At 42.2% G+C, this 22,640-nt stretch overlaps 3 protein-coding genes across 4 annotated transcripts in view; 2 read left to right on the top strand and 1 right to left on the bottom strand.

Annotated features, from left to right (window-relative positions):
* The first annotated feature begins 961 nt into the window (after window positions 1-961).
* rpl11 (ribosomal protein L11) lies at window positions 962-4,378 on the top strand. Its single transcript, XM_080787785.1, has 6 exons — window positions 962-1,052; window positions 1,816-1,966; window positions 2,096-2,202; window positions 3,039-3,170; window positions 3,498-3,608; window positions 4,273-4,378. Exons 1-6 carry the CDS (start codon window positions 1,047-1,049, stop codon window positions 4,300-4,302), a joined length of 537 nt encoding a protein of 178 aa, XP_080643911.1. The 5' UTR covers window positions 962-1,046; the 3' UTR covers window positions 4,303-4,378.
* Window positions 4,379-5,672: 1,294 nt separating this feature from the next.
* On the bottom strand, window positions 5,673-17,073 carry klhl43 (kelch-like family member 43). Its single transcript, XM_080788194.1, has 7 exons — window positions 16,905-17,073; window positions 10,732-11,420; window positions 10,427-10,575; window positions 9,806-10,152; window positions 8,616-8,915; window positions 8,297-8,472; window positions 5,673-7,852 (listed from the first exon to the last, which is right to left on the bottom strand). The coding sequence occupies exons 2-7, from the start codon at window positions 11,043-11,045 to the stop codon at window positions 7,060-7,062; spliced, it is 2,079 nt and encodes a 692-aa protein (XP_080644320.1). The 5' UTR covers window positions 11,046-11,420; window positions 16,905-17,073; the 3' UTR covers window positions 5,673-7,059.
* eloa (elongin A) overlaps window positions 12,591-22,640 on the top strand; it is a 26,167-nt gene continuing 16,117 nt past the window's right edge. The window contains exons 1-3 of one of the 2 annotated variants that reach the window (XM_080788193.1): window positions 12,591-12,608; window positions 13,654-13,697; window positions 20,572-20,732. In XM_080788193.1, coding sequence (XP_080644319.1) covers window positions 20,661-20,732 — 72 coding nt within the window. In that variant the 5' untranslated portion in view covers window positions 12,591-12,608; window positions 13,654-13,697; window positions 20,572-20,660. Of the gene's footprint in view, window positions 12,609-13,653; window positions 13,698-20,331; window positions 20,388-20,571; window positions 20,733-22,640 lie in introns of those variants that run through there. The other variant, XM_080788192.1, reaches the window with a different exon arrangement.

Below are 22,640 nucleotides of genomic sequence, written 5' to 3'. Positions count from 1 at the left end.
TAAAGTTTCCCTTCATTGTCAATGACATTTAATGTTTGTGTTGCCACAAATTTACGTCATATTTGGCGGACATTTGACCCTATTTCTCCTTTCATCGTCAATGGCAAATATTGAGACGTGTGGGGATAAAATTTACATCATATTTGGCGGACATTTGACCTAATTTCTCTCATTGTCAATGGCAAATATCGAGATGTGTGGGATATATGTGTAAATGTATATAGGAAAATCACACCCGTGTGAAGTGAGGGGTGCTCTTATCTTTGCTCAGACACATAATCGTAAATTCTCCATTCATTGTGAAAGGGAATTTAATGTTTGTGTAAGACGAAAACCTACACTAATAGCTAAATATAGGAGAAGCGCCCTTCAAAAAACGCCATTTTGTCTGTCTGTCCCCAAATATTTACCCAGATATATTATGCATTGTATATTGCATTATTCCATGTATTGTCTATTATTGTGCTCTGTAGTAATGTGTAACGTTTTTGAGGCCCACAACTATGCACAGCTTTATGTCCGTATGAGCCGTGTTTGTACTTGCATGTGATGACTTGATTAGTTGAGCACGGAATGTGATACGATGATGTATGATATGATATGAGGCTGAGCGCTCCTCACTTCACACAAGTGTGATTTTTTTATGTATAGGCCTATGCATTATTTATAAATGGGGCCAAATACATATTATTATTTTCCACAGCATATATATTTATTAACCCCCCCCCCCCCCCCTTTATTTTGGAAAAAAATAAAGAATTTAACATTCAGGTGCCCACAATGTGCATGTGCCCACTCGACTTTTTATTCAAGTGACAGTCTGCTACCACCATAATCCCCGTCCAACCCACTGTTGAAAATATGACATTGGCAAATACTCTTTATTTTTTTTGGGACAAAAAAGTGTATTTATTGTGACAGTTGTAAAGTGGAACGCGTGGCATTAAGCATACGGTTCGATGTTTCCTATAGGGCGTATTTGAAGTGAACACTCCCTTATAAATACCCTGCGCCGGAAATGTATCGTCCTCTTCTAGTGATCAAACATGGCGGTGAGTAATAAGTGCAATCATATGAAGACGAGCTACGTGAATTTGCCATTGAAATCTACGATCATCGGCATTATTAAATCACTCTCGCATGTAATGAAGGTGCTATCGTGTGTATGCTGGTACACACGATTGACCCAATGTCGTATTTTGGCCATAACACCATAGGACATTTGGTTAAAATTAACATTAGCGGAGGCTAACTACCCCATAGACAGTTTCTAGTTCATATGTTCTCCTAAGTCGGGAGAAGTAGACTATGTTCTGCCGTGACGGCGATTATATAGTACAATTAGCATGGCTACTGCGTGGTTAAACTGCCAGTATGTTAATTAATCGTGTTGTTGTGTAAATACGGTTTCGGCAGCTAGATAGCAACTAGCAGCAGCGGTGGTAATATGTACGGGCATGTCCGGCAGTAGCAGCATGCACTGATCCGACAGCATGAAACGTTGAGTTGGAGGAGAGCGTTCCATCCATGCAGTCTGGTTGGCATTGTTGAGTTGTTTTGCGTTTTTATCATCTGCTGGGTTATGCTAGCAGTTGACAGGCTTACTAACGTTAGCTGATTAGCATAATATTGTTGCTAACGTGACGTCCCTCAACAAACTAGATATGTCTGTGTCAGTTGACAAGGTGAGAGCCCTTGAAGGGGTTGGGGCCTGGGGCCTATTTGTGTATTCTATAGGCCTTATTGTGATGTAATTTCCAGCTAGAATGTATGTTTGTGGTGTTCAGTTTGTGACCATAACATTTTTGTACACAGGACCAGGGTGAGAAGAAGGAGAACCCCATGAAGGAGCTTCGCATTCGCAAGCTCTGCCTCAATATCTGTGTTGGGGAGTCTGGAGACAGACTGACCCGTGCTGCTAAGGTGCTGGAGCAGCTCACGGGACAGACCCCTGTCTTCTCAAAGGGTAGGTATTTGAGATTATACTTGTATGGGTCCATTTGTGTATATATGCCTGTACAACAGTGTATCATTCACAAAGTAGATGTCATCAATTTGATCATATATATTTTTTATACTCTTCCCCCCCCTGCAGCACGCTACACTGTGCGATCCTTTGGCATCCGTAGAAATGAAAAGATTGCTGTCCATTGTACCGTCCGTGGCGCCAAGGCAGAGGAAATCCTGGAGAAAGGACTCAAGGTGAGGATGCTCTAAATACCTTATCATTTGTCTAGTGCCTATTGCTGTGCACATACAAAACGTAACCTATCTAGTGAGGTTCCGACCATATAATAGACCATTGGGAATGCCCCCTGTGATTTTCAGTGGTTTCCATCCAGTGTAAACACTACACTATAAGTATAAAGGGATTATAATCATTATAGTGCAGTGTTTACACTGGATGGATTATTCTAGAATATGTATATTGTGTGAGATCACAGAATATGGCTAAAGAAGCAGTAATGTGCAGTTGATTCGCCAAAAACGAATAGATTTGAGTATTCTTGTTTAACACATTCGTTTTCTCTTTTGAAGAGGTGCACATGAGCTACATAGTAGACCTGTGTAGTTTGTACTTTAGCAGATACCTTGGCACACATGGCATAATTCAACCTTTAGCATCATAAACCTTTTAATAAACGTACAAGTTTAGATCAATCCACAATAGGCTGTTTATATGGCCTTTGTGTGTTTTTTAATATGACAGTGGCCAAAGTGCCACCTAAGTTAAGGAATGACCAACTGTTGAAACTAGCCACTTGAACCCTGGCATCTCCATACTGGGGTGAACATTTGGCCAATTTTCTTTTAGCAGATATACAAGCTCACAACACCATATGTTTGCTATTTTTTTGTAGCAATCTAGTGTCGAGCACAGTATAGAGCCCATGGGAATCCAAGTATGTGGTTTAATTGGGTAGGTTTTACATGCCAGACATGCTCGACATGCTGATAAATATTTCTGCTAGATGCTGTATTAGTTGCATGCACTTGGGATTTCATAGGGTGATAAAGTTGTATTGCTCTTCATCTAGGTGCGTGAGTACGAGTTGAGGAAGAACAACTTCTCCGATACAGGGAATTTCGGTTTCGGCATCCAGGAACACATTGATCTGGGCATCAAGTATGACCCCAGTATTGGTATCTACGGACTGGACTTCTACGTGGTGAGTATCTGGACCTAAATGTCATGGGTTGGTTATAGTTTTGTGATTATGGAAGATTCTGATTTGCCCAGGAACCTGTTTGCTAATGAACCTATAATGCAGTCCTTTGTATTATGTTTGGAAAATGCTAATAGTTATGTGGGTGCATCTGACCTGCTTTACTTGCAGATGGATTGGTGGAATCGGTATAAATGAGGTCCTTTTAACATACACTATTTGACAAATTTGTTTAGTCACAAAGGACCAACAATGAGCGGTTCAAAGCCGGAATGCCCAAACAACAAGTTCATGATTGCATTTCTCTAAATGCTCATTCTTGTGTTTTAGGTCCTTGGTCGGCCTGGTTTCAGCATTGCTGACAAGAAACGGAAAAGGGGCCGCATCGGTTACAAGCACCGTATCCGCAAGGAGGAGTCCATGCGCTGGTTCCAGCAGAAAGTGAGTGTTCTAGGCTATCAATATCAAACTTTAAATGATTTTTACATAACTATATCTACCCTATTATATACTTGATGGGGCACAGTCCGCCTTTTTTCACACCCCACCAAATGGATCAAAAAGCTCTTGAGCTTGTAGCTTTTTATTGTGTTTGTCAAATGTTCAGAATACGGATGCTAGGGTTTTTGTAGTTAAGAGATAGTTACTCTGAAAATGGTGGTATTAAACATCACACATGACTGCCTGTAAATGTAATGTTTTAGAGGTGTAAATATGCTCTTAATTATAGTAAGGAAATGCAAGTCCTTTTAGGTTCTTGTTCTTTATGTTGCATTTTGGGAACCAAAACATAATCTGTATCAATTTGCATACTATGTTGACAGGCTGACTAATTGGTTTGTAACATCCTGTAGGAGCGTCAATGAGATTCAGAGATTTCTATGTTAAAGACATTTTCAGTTGCGCCACTTCCAATGCAATTTTACCACAAACTATTGTCTTGAGCTGATCAGATTTAGACCATACAATTACATAATTGTGCTAAATGTTACATGTGCAAACTGAAGTTGTAATTCACTCCTATTTATTTGGAACAATGTATTCATATAAAATTGACAAACTCCCAGATGTCAAACATTTAGATTTTTTTGTTTGTCTTTTTTAGTATGATGGCGTCATCCTTCCCGGCAAGTAAAGGACCACCACCTTTTTGACTGTTGTTTGTAACAAACTAATAAAAGGATAAAAAAAAGCCCATGTTTGTGCTGTTGTCTTTCCTGACATTGGTATTTTATATTCAAATATTGCACACAAAATCATGAGTGTCAAAAATAGATTAATTGTTTATGCAAAGTATTGTGATCGCTGATTTTGACGAAGTCTTTGAAATGTCCCCAATTAAGTAATGTTTACACTAAGCCCTAAATTGAGTGGTTGAACAAATGACCATAAGCTGAATGTCCAGCACTGGATTTTAATATTTTTTACCTCATGGGGGCAGTAGTTGCCAGTGAAGTTATTTAGAGTGGAGCCAGTTGGGCCTTTCACAAGATGAAGACATTGTATATAGCAGGCAACATTTCAGAGTGCATCCTTTTAAAATGACTGATGCAGGAGCACTTAATAATGTGGGCTCATCTTACTATTCAAGAATGGACAAGTATGGCTGTTTTTCTGTGAACTGTCAACTCACTAGTGAGTTTTTAAAGGATGCCATGTAAACTACATAACTACTTTTAATTAAAGATTTATAAACCTAGTATTACTATTAAGAAAATAGTCAAGTCATACATTGCTCTTTTTGTAAGGATTCTTGTCATATTTCTAGCAATGAAGATTTTGAAATTGTTGGCGAAATTGATTTAAACAGTACCGGAAATCTCTGAACCTAATATCCTATTTGCGCCTTGGAGTTATTTGTTGACTTTGCTGCTCAGGGACTATGAAATTGTCCAAACTGGCTTCCAATTCCATTGGGCCTTCATCTTCAATTCATCTGTATGTTGAAAATAGCAGCTACAACATAAATGTTATGTAGTTAGTTTGACAATGAAGATCCAACTCATGACTAGTTGAATGTGCCTGATTTCTGAGTGGTCTTTTTGTGGGTTTGTCCCTCGTACCATTTCACACCACATTAGATGACTTATGCTAATGGTAAAATACCGGTACGCAATATGTTCTCATTACAATGTAAACATTGTACAGCAGGTTTGCCATTCAGAACACACTCGAGTACAGTGCAATTCAGGTCTGTTTTTGTCACCTACCTGAAAATGTATTTTCCGTTTACTGAAGTGATAGGGAGACTGTCCGACTCCTGTTACTTACTGAACAAACACTATGACCAGCAATGACACAAAATATCACTTAACCTATCTTTAGGCTGTTAAACTGAAGTGATACATTACAAATATTATCAAAGTATTCTGTGGCACCCCTGGACTTGCGTCACGGCGTCGGCACCCTCTTTGAGAAACCCTGGAATGGTATGTATGTAGCTGACATTCTGTTCATGTGGTCTACAGTCCAAGCAGTGTCTGTTCAATACTCAAAAATAGGCAAAGGTTTGATCAGTTTGGCTTTATTTGGTGAAACCCTCAGGCTCCTGTGATGTAGTGTCAGACTCTCAAACACCAACTCCTTGTTATTGTACACCGCCTATCATGTAGCAAGAAGGAGATATACACTATACAGAGGGATGTATCCAATCAAATAAAACAGATTAGCCTAATTTAATGACATGGTTGAATGGTTGATTTAACATTAACCATCTATCTACCCACCCCCCATCCAGTGCTCTGTTCCCATTTGATGGTCTGCCACATACGTTTCACCAGTTCCTCAGCTAGTGGAGTTTATCATTTTAATTGAAAATATATTTGAGGATGGCATGTATTGGAAAAAAAAAGGGTAGCAAACCTTTTGTGCAGTCACTGCAGTGTTTATGTAGCCTACAATATGTCTACTTGTTCCATGTTCTTGCCCCACCTTTTCCCCTCTTTGTGGTTACCTTTTTACGTTCGTATCAATTAAATTATTATAAAATAGGTTCTTTCTGATTATTAAGCCCATCTGTGTTACATATTTTACAGTGCCATCCTCTCCTGTCTATTGTACATCTTTCTATTTAATTGCACTTATAAAACATTTAAATATTGCATTTTCTTTATATTACCATTGAATATTGACCTATACTACCTCTGATAAATATATTACAGTACATAAGTAATACAACAAAAACACTGCGTTCATTGTTGAATTGTTATACATTTTGTGTTTTGTTTCAAGTTATGGAGAATTATTGCAGAGTTTCCAAAAAAGACTGAATGGCTCAATTTCTAATCTTTCATACATCCCTACATTCACCTTGTACACACTCGCTTTCAGAAAGACACACACACATTCATTTTCAGATTTTTATGAATTACACAGCAAGATCCTGTGTTCTTTTAATTCTCCAAGTTAAATGAACTCTGAGGATTTTACTGTGTATATATATCCCATCCTGGCTATGGAAGGACAGCTTCACATGCATACGACTAAAGGATTCACATTTGACCAATTGCCAACCACACAGGCCTGTTCATCCAGCTCACTAATGTGCAGTACCTTGTTCTTAACCTAATGTCGCACTAAACAAGCTAGTATACAGCTGCAGCTTCCTGTTCCTCTCTGCCCATCTTCCCTCCTCTATGCCTCCACCTGCTCTACTAGCTAAACATCTAACCACCCCCCTCCAAACTCCAAACCCCAGAGAACTCCCTTTTCTATTTCTGCCATGTAGCCTCGTGTCGCAAAAGAAATAATTAAAAACGAACTGGCATTATCCAGATGCCCCCGCACATATTCCATTGCTCTTCCATATCTTTCTGTATCTCATTTCTGCAATCTCTCTAGCTCTCCACATCTCCATCAATCTCTTTCTCTCCACCTCTCTCTCTCTCTCTGTCTAGGCGGTGATGATCTGTGATGGGGCCATGCTGTTTTCTCGGCTCCTGTTCTTGGCAGTCTGCTCGTCATTGGCCGGGGTGTTGCGGTGCTGTTGTCTGCGTGGTGTGGGGCGAGGCGGGAGGGTCAGGGTGCAGCAGGACACTCCCACTGTAGGCTCTGGCAGGTCCTCAGCCGTGGACCAGCTGTCCGTGTCGGGGTCGTACTTCTGGACGGCCGCCTTGTAGCGCTTCTCCGCCTCGTTCCACCCTCCGAGCAGGTACAGCTTCTCAGCAAACGGCGACAGCCCGGCTGTGCTCACGCCGAGGGGCAGGGGGGCAGCGCGGCTCCATGTGCCGCTCTCTGGGGAGTACACCTCCACAGAGAGAACGTCGACTCGCTCACCACCTGACCCCAGCTGGCTCCCTCCCACCACATACACTTTCCCACCGAGTGTGGCAGAGCAGTGCCAGCCACGGGGCGTCTCCAGGGGAGCCTTCTCACTCCAGGAGTCGGTCTCAATGTTGTAGTGCGCCACAGAGCGTGAGTAGGCGCAGTTGATATAGCCGCCTGTCACCAGGAAGTCTCCGGAGGGGAGAGTGGCACTGGAATGGCAGCAGCGTGGCACATCCATGGGCGCGCGGATCTGCCAGGTGTTGGAAGAGGGCAGGTAGCTCTCAATGGTGGCCAGCAGGCCCTCCACGTTGCGGCCACCGATGGCGAACAGGCGTCCACCGGTGGCGGCCAGTGAGAAGTGGGTGCGGCGTTGACGCATGCTGGCCAGGTGGAGCCAGGTGTTGAAGCGAGGATCATACCTGGTGGAGACGAAAAACACAGGGAGGGAGAATTGTTATTATTATGTGGGGTTTTCTGCCAGGTCATATAAAGGTCACATCTGTTAGCTGTTGATTCTCCATGGCTTCAATGGGATGCATTGTTGGAACAGTTGCTCTGGAAAAGAAGGTCTGCTAAATGCATTAAATGTTCTGTGTATATGCACAAAAAGACTGTTATGCCTCTATCAACCACTTAAACCCTATAATACTTCAGTCGACAGGGTCCCTCAGGGGTCCGCTTCTTTTCCCCCTCTACACTGAATCGCTGCAGGAAATAGCCTACCGGTATTTATTTGTAGATCAGCTTTTAGTTCGCCTTTCCAGAATAGGAATGCTGGGGTTCATGTGAGTATTTAATAATTTCATTACATTCACAACACAAAGCGTGTTTGGCTGAACAGTTTAGAAGCTGTGTTCCAGTACCTGCTGAGGGTGCTGACGGCGTGCTTGGCCTGATTACGCGCATCATTCTGGTCCTCTCCTCCAGCTACGTACAGGAAGCCGTCCATCACAGCCACACACTGGTTAAAGCTCTTGGCAGGAAGCTGGGACAGGTGGCGCCACGAAGCTCCGCCCTCACGCGGGTCCCTCCACAGCACCTGGACGCAGGTGGTCAATGGTTAGTTTGTGTGAGATCACAACAATGAGTGTTTTCATCTGTCTGTTTAGTAATGGTGACACAATGTTTAATTCCTTCGGATTAATTGAACACCATCCCTTCCCTCTGATTCACAGCACTCACCTCACGACTGAGGGCACGCTCGGTGATAGCGGGGCGACCTCCGACCGTGAGCAGGGTCTGCTGCCCACCGCGAACCTGTGTGCGTCGAGACTGCAGGGTGTTCTGCTGGTAGGGCAGTAGGTGGTAGTTCATGGCGTCCACCATCAGGCGGTGACACTGAGGGTCCAGCATCATGCGGGCCACAGGCTGGATCTGGCTCACCAGCTCGCTGGCTGGGATGGTCTCAAAGCGCACGTGGGACAGGAGCTCCGCGGCGTGAAGCTGCCGCTCCGGCTCAAAGTCGAGCCACTTCATGGCCAGCTGCAGATGGAGAGGAATGTTTTATATGAAGGTTGTATAGACAATACAAACACACAGCAGGGTTGGATTGAATTTACTAAATTGAAAATTAACTTGTAGGTCCAGGGGCTACTCGATATTCATTGCGAACGCAGTGATTGCGAACGCAGTGAGCACTTACTATGAGACCTAGCAGATCATGTCTGTCTGTGTGTCTGTCTGTCCCGCTTTTGTGCCCATATATGGAGCTGAGTGATTTGTGTCACCATGACTCAGCCATAACCATATAAGGAGTCCCCAAAGCAGCTATATGTCCAAAATCCAAATATGTACGAGCTGCGTTCGCTTCCCGCGTTTGCGCGTCTTACTGGTTTTACTAAGATCTCAATTGGATATCTTTGTTTGTTGGTACAATGGTACAAACATGACAATCAATGTCCATCAAACCTTTCTTAAGTGAACAGTCTGGTTACAATCTAATAATAAAAAAGTGTGGGTTGACTTGGCCTCTTCTTGGCTAATAATAATCTTCATACTGTAGTTATATTAGGGGGGCTTATGTTCACATTTAGACTGCAGGTGACTGGCTTGGGTTCATGCATTTGTGCTTTGCTGCCAAGAGCTGATACAAGGTCTGTTTTTAGGTCCGTGCTGGAAATAGCCTTGGCTTTGGTTGCAGAGAGGTCGGACTGGTATCAGGGAATCCCTGGCAGCTGTTTCTTTTCTGAGAATGTTTCAATATATCAGTTTCTAATACCAAAGTTTATATATACAGCCAAATGTGTAAATATAAATAGCTGACTGAGCTGTGCTCTTTAATAACATATTTTTTCATTGGGATTATACTGTCAAAAAACATACATTGAACTATCCCTCTAACCCTAATTCTATGACCTAAAAGTCACACCGACCTGGAAGGCGGTGACCTCAGAGGGCATAATCAGGCCGTCATCCTTTAGGAAGGCACCGATCTGTTCCAGGGTGAGCTGGGTAAACAGCGGGGTCTCGCTGAATGCCATGAAGTTCTCCAGGACGAAGCGGCGAGCGGCATCACGCACGGGCAGCAGGCCATAGGCGGCAGCGATGTTCCAGACATAGACGCATGTCTGTACGTTGAGCTCAGCTAGGAGGAAGTCCATGCACATCTTGAGGAGCTGCGGGATCTGCAGTGTGGCCGCTGCTGAGACGGTGCAGCCAATGGTGTACAGGGACATGTGGACCCGTCCCAGGTAGGCGAACGTGATCACGTTGGCCAGGCCTAGAGGGATGGAGAGATTCAGGGGAATCAAAGCTAAGTCCATTGTGGACAAGGGAGATAAGGTTTCAGTCAGGCTTACTCCATCACAGATTTATAAAATGATGGAGAGATTATCAATCTCTCAATCAATTAGATGAGTGAGATAAGTTGATGGATAAATATGTTGGACATACAGATGGATGGATGGTGTCAATGAATGGCAAACATATTTTGGGATATTGTAAATAGCTGTATTCTTGCGTAGTTGACTTTAAATGTTTTTGAGTAGGCCTACCGAGAGGAGAGAGGGAGGGCAGCTCTAGGCGCTTCATTCCTGGATCCTTGGCCAGGATCTCTCTGAAGTACTGGCTGACTGAAGAGATGACCAGCTTATGGACATCAAAGGCTTTGGTCTTACAGGCTAGCTCCAAGTCAGTGAGGAATCTAAAGAGCGGAGGAGAAAAAAAGAGAGGAAAGGAGACAATAAATGCAAAGGTAGATGAACTGGGCAAGAAAAAACTCCCAAGTAAAAAAAAACTTAATGGGAAAAGAAGGGATAACGGCTACAATACAGTATACAGTATAGATAACAACCCCTACCTCTCCTGACGCATCTTGCTCAGCTCCTCCAGGAGGGCATTGCCATGCAGTGGACGGGTCAACTCACTGCCCAGGCCCAAGCCTCTTTCGCCAGGCTTGATGATGGGCAGGGGCAGGGGCAGGTTGAGGCTGTTGAGCTGAACAATGTCCAGGGCTGCCATCTGCTCGATCTTCTTCGCCACAGATTCCACGACCACCACGCCATCGCCGCGGCTTTCCACCTTCACGGTCATGGTGCTGGTCTCCACGGCAACCTGAGCGATGGTGTCTGCAGCAACCTTCTTGGGACGTTGGGCCTTCTTCTTAGGGGCCATGGTGTTTGGTTGTTGTATAAGCTTTGGCTAACTTAGATGCGGTAAAGGCTTTCTTAGACAATAGACACAGTGGGTATTTTCCTTTATATGGTAGTTGAAGTTTGATAGTCGACAGACAGGGACTCTAGCTCACTTACAGGTTGTCCAGCTGATCAACAAAGTCTCACAGTTGACAGTTCCTGATACTGAGATATTGACAGAAAACTAAACGCAAGCACTCAGCTTCACTGAAGCAGAAGGTAAGAACAGACAGACAGATAGACAGACAGACAGACAGGCAGACAGACAGAGAGAAGTACACATTCACACAGGTGTATGCAGATGGTGGGAATCTTGGTTCGTTGGTCAGTTTCAGTGCAACGCAGCAAACAACACCTGGAAGGGCAGAGCGGAGAAAGGTTTTGAGTATTTTCTTTTGCAATGCACAATTAAAAGGAGTGGGGCTGATTTAACAGCACTCATTGTTGTGCAAACGATCACCAGTATCACTGGTGGCAGTGATACTGTAAGGCTGATGACATCATCATTGCTTGTTCAAAATGTTTTGTTGTAAACTTTGAATCGGCACACCTTGCTTTAAATACACCTATTCTCTCTTCTCCTTTCCTCACCATTATTTTCCTTAGAGAACTTTTCATAGTAATAGTGCTTAATAAATCAAATAAAAAACATAGAGGCTGCTGTGGACACATCAAGTCCATTAACTAGTTTACTCTCTCTCGCTCTCTTTGAACCCAATACCCATCTTGTCACGCGTGTCTCTCGTCTCTACACACGGTCCTGTCTGTATAAAGCATAAAAATGCCAAAAATAAATCTTTTAAAAAAGAGGAAGGGGGCTTTGGCTGTATGACTGACAGGTGCGGGTGCCCGTTGGGGCCTTCCAGAAAGGGAGGAGAGTCAGGGTCAGGTTTGTGGTTGATCAGCAGCACTACATACATGTGGCCAGAGTCATGCTCTCCTCTCACTCACTGTGTGTATTTCAGCCGCAGAGCAACTGTGGAATCTTATTCATGCTTGCAATGGACCGTACGGTTGGCAAGTTCTTACGGGTCATTGCAAATGGAAAACTAATGGGAAGCATAAGGTCATATCTTATTCATTCAATGGACAAAATGGACATTTTCTCTATGATCTGGGAAAAGAGAACAACATAATTCATTTCTAAATAATTTGTTTAATAATTAGTAAGTGTTTGTCAATAACTCTGTCATGTGTTAAGACAGAAAGTGTTGAAGCCTGAATCATTGTATTAGAATGTGGTTGTACCGGGCAGCTGCTAAATGGCAATAGGTTTTAGGTTTCAAGGTTTTATTTATTAGCACATAAAAAAGTTAAAAACAGAAGAAAGATACATACATACATACAGTATTAATAGGCTTTTCTGTGTGTACTTGTGAAATTGTGTGCTGTAAATGTTAAGAGAATGAAGAACAGATACTCAGATACTCATGCCAACAGAGTATTTGAACATCTGTCATCTATCTATAAATCCAGTCTGTCTGTGTCTCTCAATTAGCTTCACTGGTTGGTTGAATCACTGGCACAAGTACTCCTACAACAGGTATGTATGATGTCATACATTTCACTAGAGGAATATGTGGTGAAATTGATATTGCACAACGCAATTTTATAATCTACTGTAGTAAGTAGGCTAAGTCTTCCTTACACATATTTATCACATATATATATCACCAGACCTAACATATGAGCTCCTATGTAATCTCTCAACCTTTCGGTTTTGAGTTATATTCACGAAACATATTGCCTGGCTCCAACACAGTTCTGGTTATGATCTATTCTTCTCCATCCCATGCCCTAAAGAGGTATTTTTCTGCCATGGCCCATGGTCCAGTATGTTGTTATATTTGCTTGTGCATTGGGGGTGGGGTAGATCCTAGTATATATAGTGTCTGACAGAACAGCTGTGCCTCCTATCAAGAAGCTTGGTCCCAGATATTTCTCAGGTCTAATGAGTTGTGTGAGGGTTATTTTCATGATGTGACTGAATTACTGGCTTTTGTTTGTTTGGCACATCACTATGGCTCTCGTCTATGTTTTAGTTATAATTTGTATTGTTATTACATGACATTTCTAAAACAAGTAGTATTATCACGTGGAATGTTGTTCCGATATATTGGGCAATACTTTGCAGCATTTCCAGTGTTAATTAACATGTAGGAGGCATGTACCTAATAATACTATTATCATACACCTGAATAACAATGTGGGTACGAATGTAGTGTTTGTAACTAGATTTTGTTGTTACAAACATTATGTATTGAGGATATTTTCATACATTTTTCTTGAATACAGTTTTATACACATTCAAATAAAGACTTGTTGCAGGAAAATGTCATCACGGATTATATGATATGTTGAGTTGACACTGACTTTTTGTAAAAACAGAATTACATTTCTGTTAGGTTTGATAGCTTTCATTAGTGATGTTCTGTAGATGGAAGACATGTTCCTCATCATCTGTGTTTTCTACCTCGCTACTATCTGGTGGCAGTGCAGTTAGAGCCAAACAGTGAAATATTAGCCTACTCTCAGCACACGTTTTAATGTTGTTTGCCATTTGACCCAGTGGATCACTTGTTTTACAGGGGCCATGGGCATGGCAAGGACAACTTGCTGACAACATGCAATGGTGAGCAACATATAAGACCAAAACACAGACCCGTTAACCCTCTCAATGCTTTTTGTTCCCCTTCTCTATCAGTTGATGATGTAAGAAGGTTGCAAGGTTATCACTGCCATTGAGAGATTATATGGTTTCACTTTCAAGGTTTTGATGGTATATTATTTATTGCGACATCTTTGGTAGCTCATATTCTGTCACTATGGCCTCTCACTAACTCTCGGGATGAGCTCCACCTCTTCATATGACACCAGCAGCAGCTGTCACTCTTGTCCTGTCCCAAATCTCTGCACAGCCTCTCCATGTGTGGAAAGACCTCCTTCATAAGTCCCCCTGTTGGCAGTTGCACCGAACAGTGGGATATTTAAAATCACTCTTAAGTTTATACTCAGTGGTGTACTGTAAAGTAACTAAGTACATGTATTCCAGAAGTCCTGTACTTAAGTACAATTTTGAGGTACTTTTATGTTTACTCCACTACACCTCACAGGCAAATATTGTACTTTTACCCCCCTATAATTATTTAAAAACTTGAATTACTAGTTACTTTGTATATTTTTAATATTATTACAAAACATGAATGAGGAAGTGATGTGCAGAAAGTCAAACACAACCGTCAGTCTTACTATATCTCGGAGAGTATAAAAATATGCAGATTTTCAAATCAATTTTGACATTCTCCGATTTAAGACTAATTTATACATCTTCAGCCGAGAGTGTCGCTCGCTAAGCATTGTATTTTCTTTTTGCAAGTATATTAAATTAGGCTTATTTTTTCACATTTAAACCCAGCACCTCTACTAAGTGATGTGCATTTTTTTATTAGTTTTTGTATTAAATTAGGCTTGACATTTAACATTTTCTTGCTGTGTATAACAGAGAGTACAGAGACTTCAAGTGTTTGTATAGAGGACACACTGGAGTTGCGGTCAATTTAATGATCATTTGGTCCCCATTCCTTTGGAGTATTAGTCACTGTATAATATATTGTCCTCTGCACTAAGTAACAGGAGCAGTGGGCGCTAGGGAAGAGGGGTCATCTGTGGAGCAGTTGGGGTTAAGTGTCTTGCTCAGGGGCACTTTGACTCATAGACTAAGGCCGGGAGGTGAACCAGGGACATTCTGTTTGACAGGTGGCATCTACCCATTCACCTATACTTTATGATGTAGCGACTAGCGAGTAGTGTGGTTGGTTTTTTGTCATTATGTTTTTGGGATGTTCAAATTATGGTTGCTGGATGAGATTGCTGATTAGGAAGCTGGGAATGAAAGTTAATTTAACGAATCTATGTACACAGTGACTGGGAGTTGTCACGGCATGAGAATATTATTGGCCAAGGACAGTGGGGTAAACAATGAACAGGCTTCGAATGGAGTGTGCCTTTTGGAATTACAGAAGAGACCACACACCAGTTTAGGTAAGATTGTCTCTTTTCTGTTTGTTTTTGTTTACTTCAGTACCAACAGTTAGATATATAGATATACTTTCGGATGAAAGGCAACAGTGAAAACATGAAAGAAGAACGTGATGTGAAGCTCAATCAAATTCCATCAGAGGAGGGCTGTGGAAAATTGGCAGACACCCCGGGCATAGGGCATAGCGCTAAAATAATCTTTATAACCACAGAACAAAAGTGCAGTTTGAGAAATATGTCCTCAGATTAGGGATGCACAGTCCGGGTATGTAAACAATCAAGTGCCAGGAACAATGATCACGTACAGCCCTGTGAACAGCTGTTGTTTACTTTCAGTCCATCTAATGTACTTCAAAGCATTTCAAAACACAGTGATATGTAGGAGCTTCCCCACTGTACAGTGCGCACGCACGCACGCACGCACACACACACACACACACACACACACACACACACACACACACACACACACACACACACACACACACACACACACACACACACACACACACACACACACACACACACACACGACTTGTTGTGTCCTTCCCACCACCTCCATCCAGTGCCAAGTTGCCAATAACAGGATTCCTCTGCCTATCTCAACAGGGTATTTATAGGTGCTGACTGTTTGTGTGTGTGTGTGTGTGTGTGTGTGTGTGTGTGTGTGTGTGTGTGTGTGCGTGCGTGTGTGTTGTGCACATATAATGGCTCTAGGATCAAGCACATGATCTGATTCCAGATCAGTTAAGAATTACAATCAATATGTACTTGTAATCAGTGATTGTAAAGTATGTCATGATTTTTAAGGCAGCCATTTTGCTTTACTTTGACAGGAGAGTGTAGGTAGATGGCAAGCGGATCAAAGAAAAGGGAGATTTAAATTTATAACTTTCTACTTTGTCTCACTTTATCTGTATACATTTGATTCATCTTTATGTGAAAACATAAAAATTCAATAACAAATGTTATTTAAAAAAAGAAAAGGGAGATGACATGCAAGGCAGGTCTCCAGACAGAATTTTACCGGGGACGTTGCTGTGGTCGACAGTCTAATTACATGGCAGGAGAATGACAGCTAACGGTGTTCCCCAACCTGACATTTTAAAGTCAGTCAGTACTGTTATACGTATGTATGTACGTAAGTTTTGATCATTTACAAAAGAACTGTACCTGAAGCATGAACCGTGGTAAAATAACTGATGACGGGCAAGAGGGCCTCATGCAGTTATCCAGTAGAGTTAATCAATTGCTTTCATGCTGTGAACTTAATTTTGAATTAACTATGAAGCCCACATTTAATTCTATATTCCTGTTATATTATTCTGTGTCCACATTTGCTGGTTCAGAACCAGAGCAAAATCTTCAGTGTGTACAATTTAGACATTTTAGCAGACAACAGCAGAGCCATTCACACTGAGCACTATAACTTCAACTACAAAAATATAGTTTTAAAAATCTAGGGGAGGGCAGAGAAACATACATTGGTGAACTATATAGTCATACGTAGTTATCCTAGTGCTCAGTGTGAATGGCACTTTATTCAGTTACTTTTAAAGTACTAAAATTGATCTTTAATAAGAATCTATTCCATTATATACTAAAACTGGGGATTTTGCTGTGGACACAGGATACAAGCCACTTTCAAACTGTGATGCTATTTAGTGACTCACATTTGGGTACCAATCAACTGGTTGAGTAAATAAGTTAAAAGTTATTGTTTTTTTGTTCAACAAGCCAATTTAATCCATGGTCTAGCATGTAGCACATTTTCAGTAAACAGAGTAAACATTTGATTTACCTTCCTTTCTCTGCTCACTTTTCCTTTCTTTGTCTTTCTCAGTTTCTCTTTCTTTAATGCTTGCTTTCTTTGTTACTTCACTTTGTTGACTTTTTTTGTCTCACAGGTGTCTCTCTGTTGCTCTATTCCTTGTCCTTCTGTCCTCCGTCTGTCTGCCAGAGTGCTGTGTGGGTTGGCGTTTGAGGAGGACCAAGGCTCCCAACCAGGGCTGTGAAACTTGATCCACTCCTGCCCCTGCACACAGCAGAACACACAGTGTTAATTTAACTGTCGGAGTGTAAATATGGACCTGCAGGGATCCATTTTCACACTCTCAGAGTTAAAATAACACTGAGAACTTTGCTGTGTACTCTCATTCCACCAGTGTGACGGTCAGTTTCCAAAATCCACCTCCATTTCCAAATACAGGCAGCCCCTGCTCCCTCCCCTCCAAAAATATCCCATAGGAGCCCAAGCTACCAAATCACTGATGCTCACACAGGGTTATTATAGTTTACTAAATAAATAAAACAAATTAAAACAAGTATTTACAAAGATATCGATAAATGTTTATACTGTCTGTTTATAAAACTTCCAGTTTTAGTCTATTTCAGTATCCAATATTTTTTATTTAAAAATTGTGAAAATAACTCCCAACGCGTCGCGATGCAACACATCAGCTTATAGATCAGCTATTTTCACTATTTTATTAATCTTGCCCCCGAGTACCCCATATTACTATAAAACATTTTTTGTGCTTGGCCCTGCTGGAACTAACATTAATTTAAACCTAAGCTTTTTCAAAAAATAAACTAAACCATGTCTTTGAAAAACATCAGTGATTGTTAAATGACATCAGTGTCATTTAAGTTAACTCTCAACTTTTTTTTTTGGACTAAACAAATATTTCATCCTATTTTTCTTTCATAATAATTATATCAATAAGAAGAATCAATCAATCAATCAATCAATCAATCTTTATTTATATAGCACCTTTCAGACAACGAGTGTAGTTCAAAGTGCTTCACAGAAAGAGCAAAAATACAACAAGAAAGCATCAACTACATAGTAATAGTAATAGCAAAAACAAAAGGAGCAACTAAAACAGGAAACGGACATGCAATGATCTAAGTCATGGGTTTTCAACAGGTGGTCAGTGGACCACTGGTGGTCCGTGAAGGTATTACATGTGGTCCCTAACCATGCATTTAGTAATGTAGGAAAGTGAAGATTTGTATTTTAATTTATTGTATTGACCACAAGTTGAGAAACAATGCAGTAAATGACGATGACGTGTGGATGTTGTCAGTTACTGGGTCGGCCGTAAAGAACTTCCACAGACTTCCGGTTTGCCTGGTTGAGTCACCAGTATAAGGAAATGTGCCCATAATTAAGCGCATGTGTCTGCTCGCTCATACATACAGTAAGTTACAATGAACAGCAACATGAGTTTAATATGGAAGGTTAATTCCCCCCCACACACCACACCCATATCCCCCCTCCCCACACAAAGTGGTCCCCAGGTAGATTCTCAGTCAGGGTGGTCCCTGGTTCATAATCAGTTGAAAACCCCTGATCTAAGTAAAAGCAATGCTAAAGAGGTGTGTCTTAAGATTTTGTTTAAAAATGTCCACAGATTCAGAGAACCGTAAATCCCTTAGCAGGCTGTTCCACAGCACAGGGGCATAGTAGCTAAAGGCGGCTTCTCCATATTTTTGTGTTAGGGGTCTCTGGAATTTCTAGGAGTCCAGCACTAGAGAATATATCCTATTCCTCCAGAAAACTGTCGTTAATTGAATACTTAAGGGCCCAAGTGCCTATCGAGTCTGACTGACTGTGATTGCCTAAAAACCACCAACCACAAACACCAACTGTCTGCACTTCTCCTATTCGCCTGTAAGCTCTCATTTTGGGCATGGCAGTCATCATACATCAGCCTTGTCAGTATCAACCATTGTGCAGAGGTCTGCCGTTTCACAACGAGAGATGGATTGCTGAGGTGGAGCAAAACACCTACCATCAGCTCTGAGTACTTACTGCACAACTGGCCGCACACAAGCTGTGCTGTAGTGAAGGCAATAGTGACCTTAACGTTTGACCTCTGACCACCAAATTCAAATAACTTCATCCTTCAGTCCAAATGGATGTTCACTAGGTGGGGAGTCCTTGGGACATTCAGACGGGCATAATATAGATGTTCACTAGGTGAGTCCTTGGGACTTTCAGACGGGCATAATATAGATGTTTTCTACAACCACGGGTTTCGCAGGCATACAATTCATTACTTTTATTACTTTTTTTTAAGGAAGCCCTCTAATGAACCTGATATGAGGCTTTGAAAGCTAGTTAACCACATTTAGCTGATTGACTCATCAATGGCCCTCATCAGTAGGCTCTCTTTACTCTTAAAAAAATGTATATATATACACACACACAGCAGGTGGTGGCCATTTTAGAAAATGGCTGCCACATGGTTACCACGGGACACATCTGTGATGGCCCCATAGTCAACAATGTTCCCTATGGCATGCTCCAACTGTGTGCCGAATTTCATGCTTTTATCATAAAGTGCACAATTCCATCAAAATACTGCACATAGATGCTGGACTACTTGCTATTTTTGTGGATATTCACTGTGGCTCAGGAGGTAGAGTCGAAGAGTCCTTGGGCAAGACACTGAACCCTACATTGCCTCCAATGAGTCGGTCGGTGTAAGCTTGCCACCATTGGTGTGTGAATGTGGTAAGTGAGGACGCTGGCGTCGACTGTTTGCCGCTTCACCTCCCAATGTAGCCCAAACATTTACCCAATGTATGAATGAATGAACCATTGTAAAGTGCTTTGAGCACTTGGAAAAGCGCTATAAAAATGCAATTCATTATAATAGGGGGGGGGGGGGGGGGGGGTACATACCGGTATCTCATGTGTTCAGATTGGATAATTCAATCAAAAGTTAACATAATGGTATAGGGCTAATGGTGGGTACGCCCCCTAGAGGCCAATTTATTTTATCTGGCTGATTGTCACTCGAACCAAAATGGTTCTATAGATCTCACCTTCAAATTAGTAGTGAAAGTGAAACTTTTACATGAGTTGTAAATGACAACTACATTTTACATGGAGACGAAACCCCACTACAATGCCAGTTGAGGAAGTCTGCCATAGTACGTCTGAGAGGTACTGGGCTGGCTGGCCCCTAATGTGTGTGTAGGGGAGGGTAATGTGGTCTCATTTTTAACTGGGTCAGAGGGCTAAGAAAGTGAGAAACCTGGCTGTAGCCTATGTCAGATTAACTTTTCTTTTCATGATTAAATTATAGCATTGTTTAATCAACGACGAGTCAACGGGTCAGTCAGTGGTTTGGTCTGGGATAATATCTTGGGCCGGGCGTATGAGGGGAGGGCTAGAGTTATAATATATGGGGGGAGGGTGATTGGGACGACAGGGGTCAGGCAGGCCCAGGGCTAGGTCCAGACTATTCTGCTGTGCTGAGCTGCTCTAGGGGTAGGCTAGAAATGTAGAGTCTACATCAATTTATTTTCGAAATGCAATCTGGGCTACTTACTTAAAAAGTGGACATTTCAAAATAGCAACGTTGCATTTTCCCCAGATACTCATATATCCATATAGTTGTCCCTTTTTGTCAGCTGTTGCATGACGTAGTTCCGTCAATCTGATCTGTCACCAGGCAGGAGGAAGGAGGACCAGGCCAGCGTTCCCGTTTGCTTCACAGATGAAGCCGTTTCCGGGCACAGGGTACCACCAGCGGCAGTAAACATGGCGGAGGAGCTGCAGGACACCGTGGAGAGACTCCAGTCTCGGCTTCTGGAGAACCTGGAGCCCCGCAAGGTAACGACCAAACCGTTGTTGTGAGGGCCGGGGGACTTGCCTGGGCTGGAAGCGAGTGGGTCCCCGGGCCTGCCTGGCGCTGTCGCGTGAGCAGTGGTATTGGTGGTAGTTTCGTGGAAGATCTCCGTTTTATTTTTTTAAGATCACGTCACCGTTATACCGTAAATAATGTGGTCTTTTAAACTTGTTTGTAATAATGACGGACTTATACCCCCGGCCACTGGGCCTATCAACTTTAGTCTTCAATCAAACGTCGTAACGTCAATATTTGTCAAGCAAAGGCACTTGTATTATCTGTTAGCCGTCCTACTGCTAACGTTGGTGCAGAAGTACAACGATAGTGAACATTGTGGTCTGTGATGAGCACTGAGCAGACCGGAGGCAGATTGCTAGCCGAGTAGGCCCCAATCATTCATTACAGTGGAACCCCACTGGGGTCTGTGCACTACTCTGCACTTAATTGTTTGTCGTTTTCAAGGAAATGCAAGATTTATAAACAGCCAAATGTCTTTACTCTTTTCATTAATCTACTGAAATGGCATTGTTGATACAAACTAAGCAAATATAGGATATCGTACTGCTACTTACTACTACTAGTGAATACTAGCCTACTACTAGAACTACTGCTGCTACTACTACTCTTTTGTCAGCCTCGGACCCTCACTCACAGACCGACCCCCTGCCACGACATCAGTTTGAATGACGCCATGACTGTGCGCAATTTATTTTTATTTTTTAAATCTGAACTGTGAGTCATCATCAAGCATGACTAATGCTATCTAGAGCAACAATCATCAATGAGCAGAATGCCCAATCGATTCTTGGATGTCACGTCAGTGTTATCTATCTTCACTTGAAGTGATAAGAGTTATTAACCTTGGAATCAGACTGAGTTTGCATTCTATTTTTGTAACTTGTGTACTTGTGTTATGATTTGCTTTACTGTGATTTAATCATTTTAACAAGTAGGGCCTATTGTTAGTAGTAGAAATTGTCATTTCAATTTTGAGGTGCAGCGCACAATAAATTATACAATTTAGCTTTCTAAGGTTTCTACCATTAACTTTAAGGTCATGTTGACTGTTGACTTTGAGTAGTGTAGAAAACTTGACTGTCAACTCTGCATTCACACGGGCAGATGCAATGATACAGTCTACCCTTCATTTTCAATGGAAGCCAGCGACATGAATATACAAAGATACATCCAATGTTTGTAGCTGCTGCAGAAGCTACAACAGCTAGCCTACAAAGCTACAAACAAGAAATTATCATATTCAGTCTTATTATCATCAGCTGCTGCATGCAGATGATGGGTTGTTGCTTGCTGTTGTCAATTTCCACATGCCTAGTGTCGGAGCGTTGCATAGTGTAGTGTTGTGACTGTGGTGTTCAGGCCGCTGCTTGCTGCCCCATAGCCCCTTTTGTGACCCTCGGCTACCTTTTTCTGAATTTTGGACGCCGGTACCCTAGGGTCCCTCGTAGGTTATTCCACTCTTCATAGGATGCAGCTTTACCTACTGTCTGTTCACGGAGACCCGTGGGGTCGCTTGAGTGTTGATGAGATGTTTCACCGATGTATCCAACAGCAGTAGGAGACCACGAGAAACTTGTGCGAAGCAGCGCTAATTGGAGTTGCCGTTAAGTAATCTTTTATCTTTTTTTAAAATTTTGGCTTCTCTGAAATTCTCTCTTCCTCACTTCCCATATCCCGCCTCCCGCACCGCGACTGGCTAGCTGCACGTCCTAGTTACTGCCTCTGATTGGCCGACCGCGTACATGCAGGATGTTTTTAATGCTGTTGTGTCTTGGGATGTGGGATATGGGAAGTCCCATTGGCCAGAGGACTATGCCGTTCAGACCATAGACATATAAAGGTAGACGCCCTTTCCGGCTCTGGAGCGTATGTGC

This window comes from Protomyctophum bolini, assembly GCF_963924005.1.
Source record: "Protomyctophum bolini genome assembly, chromosome: 17".
In the NCBI taxonomy this organism is placed as follows: domain Eukaryota; kingdom Metazoa; phylum Chordata; class Actinopteri; order Myctophiformes; family Myctophidae; genus Protomyctophum; species Protomyctophum bolini.
The sequence above is the reverse complement of the archived record's forward strand: the minus strand, read 5'-3'. Positions and strand labels throughout refer to the sequence as shown.